General features: G+C 62.2%; 1 protein-coding gene across 1 annotated transcript in view; it reads left to right on the top strand.

The window, feature by feature from the left end:
* Nucleotides 1-3,692, top strand: part of APLP1 (amyloid beta precursor like protein 1) — a 19,190-nt gene that overhangs the window by 8,996 nt on the left and 6,502 nt on the right. Inside the window, 7 exon segments of the mRNA XM_025192375.1 lie at nucleotides 786-976; nucleotides 1,046-1,145; nucleotides 1,621-1,785; nucleotides 2,415-2,444; nucleotides 2,529-2,593; nucleotides 3,153-3,221; nucleotides 3,345-3,632. Of these exon segments, the coding sequence (XP_025048160.1) occupies nucleotides 786-976; nucleotides 1,046-1,145; nucleotides 1,621-1,785; nucleotides 2,415-2,444; nucleotides 2,529-2,593; nucleotides 3,153-3,221; nucleotides 3,345-3,632 (908 nt within the window).

Genomic DNA, 3,692 nt, shown 5'->3' with positions numbered 1-3,692 from the left:
TTATAGGGGTGGGGCTTGAAGGGATGAACATGAACATGAGTGGGGCAGAGCTAAGGGGAGGGGTTTGCTCTGGAGGGAAAGGAATGGGTTATAGGGGAGGAGGTGGGGTGACAGGGAGGGGTGGGGGCACAGGGGCAAAGCTAAGGTTATGGGGTGCCTCCATAGGGGAGGAGGCAGGGCCACAAAGAGGTGTGGTGACATATAATTGGGCGGAGTTAAGGGGAGGAGGTGGGGCCATGGGGAGGTGATGGGGAAGCAAGTAGTGGGGGAGGAGCTACAGGTCAGGGGACAGAGTTGGATTAGAAGGCACAGGGCCACTGGGGGTGGGGGGTTAAAGGGCAGGGCCAGCTCTAGGCTGGGGTCTAGATCAGATTCTAGGCTCTCCCCCTCCATGGGGTTGGGAGCTGCAGGCTGCTATGGGTGGGGGCAGGCAGGGCTGGGCTGGAGCTCCGGGCACTGGGTTCTAGGCTGGGTTCTAGATCCCCCCCCGCTTTGCAGACAGAGCAGGTGGCGCGCTAGTCAGTGCTGGTACAGCAGGTTCTAGCTCGGGCTGGGGGCTGGGTCAGGTTGTAGATCAGGGAAGCACCTTAGAAACCAAGTTCTAGATTGCAGCAGGTCGGAGGCCAGGCTCTAGATCAGACTAGTGGGCAACAGTCTGGGTTCTAGATTGGGGGCAGGTCCAGGCCGGGTTCTAGTTCTGGGCAGTGGGTTCTAGGTCTACCCTCACCCCAGCCAGAGCAGGTGCTGTGGGGATCAGTCTGGTCCTTGCCCCAGGTGCTGGGATCCGGACCAGGTTCTAACTCTGGGCCACGGGTTCTAGATTGTGCTTCTCTTCCCCTCCCCCCAGCCGGAGCGGGTGCTGCAGGCGCTGCGGCGCTACCTGCGGGCGGAGCAGAGGGACCAGCGCCACACGCTACGTCACTACCAGCATGTCAGCGCCGTCGACCCCCAGAAGGCTGAGCAGATGAAGTTCCAGGTAGGCCCCATCCCCCTTGGCCCTGCCCATAGCTCTGCCCCTTCACCTCACCTGATTGGCTTCCCCCAGGTCTACACCCACCTGCATGTCATTGAGGAACGAATGAACCAGAGCTTGGCGCTGCTGGACAAGAGCCCGCACCTGTCCAGCGATCTGCGCGCCCAAATCCGTGAGTACCCCACTGCCCCCCAGCCCCTAAATACCCCATAACTTCCCTGTTGTCCCCCTGGTCCTACCATGTGTCCCCAGCCCCCCTAGAGCTCCCCTCAACTCCCCCATGTGCACCTAGGACCCTTATTGTCCCCCTGGCTCCACCACGTCTCCAGCCCCACCCCACCCCGAGTGCCCCCTTGCCCACCATATGTCCCCAGACCCTGCCCCACTGTATTGCCCCCGAGTCCTCAGATCACCCCATACCCTCCCAACCCTCCTCATTGCATTCTGTGCCCCCCTGTCATGTCCCCCTCAAACTGCTCTGAGGAGCTTCAGGGAAAAGTATTTAAATGCCCCCCACAGCTCTGGGAGGGGAGGGTGGGGATTGAGGAGGGGGAGGGCAGGGGGTGCTCGCAGCCTGAACACCTGGGTTCTTTGGGAGGCAAGTGGGGGCTGGAACACCCCCCCCATGATGCCTCCCACTCTCCCAGAGGAGCTGCTGCGGGCAGAGCGGGTGGGGGCCGGCACACTGCTCACCACGTCCATTTCCGAGACCCGAACTACCGAGGAGCTCTTGCCCCTGGACAGCAGTGAAGATCCTGCCCCTGAGCACCGGCTCCACCCCCCAGTGGGTGGGGACTCCTCCCCCAGGGAAGGTGAGGGGCTGTGAGAGTGGCTGTGGGGGTGGGACCTGGTCAGGCCCCACCCAATAATAGAGGTTCCACTCCCCTGGGTGGACATCCGAAAAAACTACTTCACAGTCAGGGCGGCTAGGAGCTGGAACCAACTTCCAAGGGAGGTGGTGCTGGCCCCTACCCTGGGGATCTTTAAGAAGAGGCTGGATACTTACCTGGCTGGACTCATTTGAGTCCCGTTTTTGTTTTTAGGGGGAGTGGTTTTGTTTGTGTTTTTTGGGTTGTTCTCCCGCCCTGGCGGGGGGTCGGGCTAGAAGATCTATTAGGTCCCTTCCAACCCTGAAACTATGAAACTATGAAACTATGAGGTGGGGTTGAGGGGCATGGTTAGTCCTGGGGAGGGCAGGGCCTTGCCTCCTCAAGAGGCAGGGCTAGAACTCAGGGGGCGGGGGTTAGTAATGAAAGAGGTGGGGCTTGGAGAAGGGGCAGGGCCACTTCCAGCAGGGACAGAGCCAGAGCTCAGGGAGATTGAAGGGGCCTGTTCAGGGTCAGAAGGGGTGGGGATAGGGTTGGGGGAGGGTCTTAGGGGCTCTGGCTCCTCTTTCCCCACCTTGTCTCTGCTCTCTTCCCCCCCGCCCCGCTCCCACAAGGAGCAGACTCCCAGCAAGCGGACAAGAAAGGTAAGTGCCGCCCTGTGCCCTGCCCCCGTGCCGGCCCTTTAAGTAGGGCAGGGCCATGGGTCACGTGACTCTCTCCCCAACCAGGCTTGGGGATGGTGGATGAAGATGGGCCCAGCGACGCCGCCCTGCTGCACCAGTATGAGCAGAAGGTGACCGCAGCCTGGGGCATTGTGGGATACAGGGGATGCAGCCCAAGGCACGGTGGGGTACTGGAGGCGGGGCCTGGGGCATTGTGGAATACCAGGGGGGCGGGTCTACAGCATGGTGGGATATTAGGGGTGAGCAGTGCCAGGGCAGTATCATTGGATACAGGAGGGTCTGGGGCATTGTGGGATGGCGGGGGGTCCAGACCACTGTGGGATATGGAAGGGCCCAGGGCATTGTGGAATACTGGGGGGGGGGCATTGTGGGATAGGAGGCACCATGCACTGTGGGAGCAGCTAGGCATTGCCTGCCTCTAGCCTGGCAGGTAGCCCAGTGCATTGCATCATGGGATATTAGAGGACCCACGCTCCAGTGCACTGTGGGAACTAGATATCCTCCCGGCAAGGGTTGCTTGAGGGAGCTGGGCCTGAGGCATATTGGGATCCAGGTGTAAGATCACCTCCCCTGAGTGTGCAGGGCATTGTGGGAGCTGTGGAGGAGGCAAGGCCTGTTTACCCATAATGCTCTCCTTTGTGTTGTCCCCTCCCCCTCCCCACCACCCAGCTCAACACTTCAGCCAGGGACATCAAGCGCGTGGCCTACAAGCCCCCCGAGATCCAACGAGACGAGCTGGTGAGTCAGGGGCGGGGCTTCTCTCAGGGTGTGTGCCCCACAATGGGGTCCTCCCGATCCCCAGAGCTTGGGGTCCCGCCCCCCAGGTGCGGCGGGGCTCAGGCTGCTGTGCCCCGCCCCCAGGAGCCCGACACGCTGGTCACCATTAACCGGGGCGCCCTGATTGGCCTGCTGGTGGTGGCTGTGGCTGTTGCCATGGTGATCGTCATCAGCCTGCTCATGGTGCGACGCAAGCCCTACGGGACCATCAGCCACGGCATCGTTGAGGTAACGGGAGAGCCCCCCCAGGGCAGGGAGAGGACCCAGGCATCCGGGACCCCCCAGTACTACCCTACTCCTGAAGAACCCCGGTGCCCGCCCCCCCATTCCCCTCCAAGGAACCCAGATGTCTGCCCCGCCCCCGGCACCCAGGTTTCTGGGGCCCCCCCTTCCCCTCCAAGGAACCCAGGGGGCTGGGCCCCCCCTGCTCCC

The sequence above is a fragment of the Alligator sinensis genome, unplaced genomic scaffold (genome assembly GCF_000455745.1).
Source record: "Alligator sinensis unplaced genomic scaffold, ASM45574v1 scaffold113_1, whole genome shotgun sequence".
In the NCBI taxonomy this organism is placed as follows: domain Eukaryota; kingdom Metazoa; phylum Chordata; order Crocodylia; family Alligatoridae; genus Alligator; species Alligator sinensis.
Note: the sequence above shows the minus strand (reverse complement) of the source record. Positions and strands in the feature narration are given on the sequence as shown.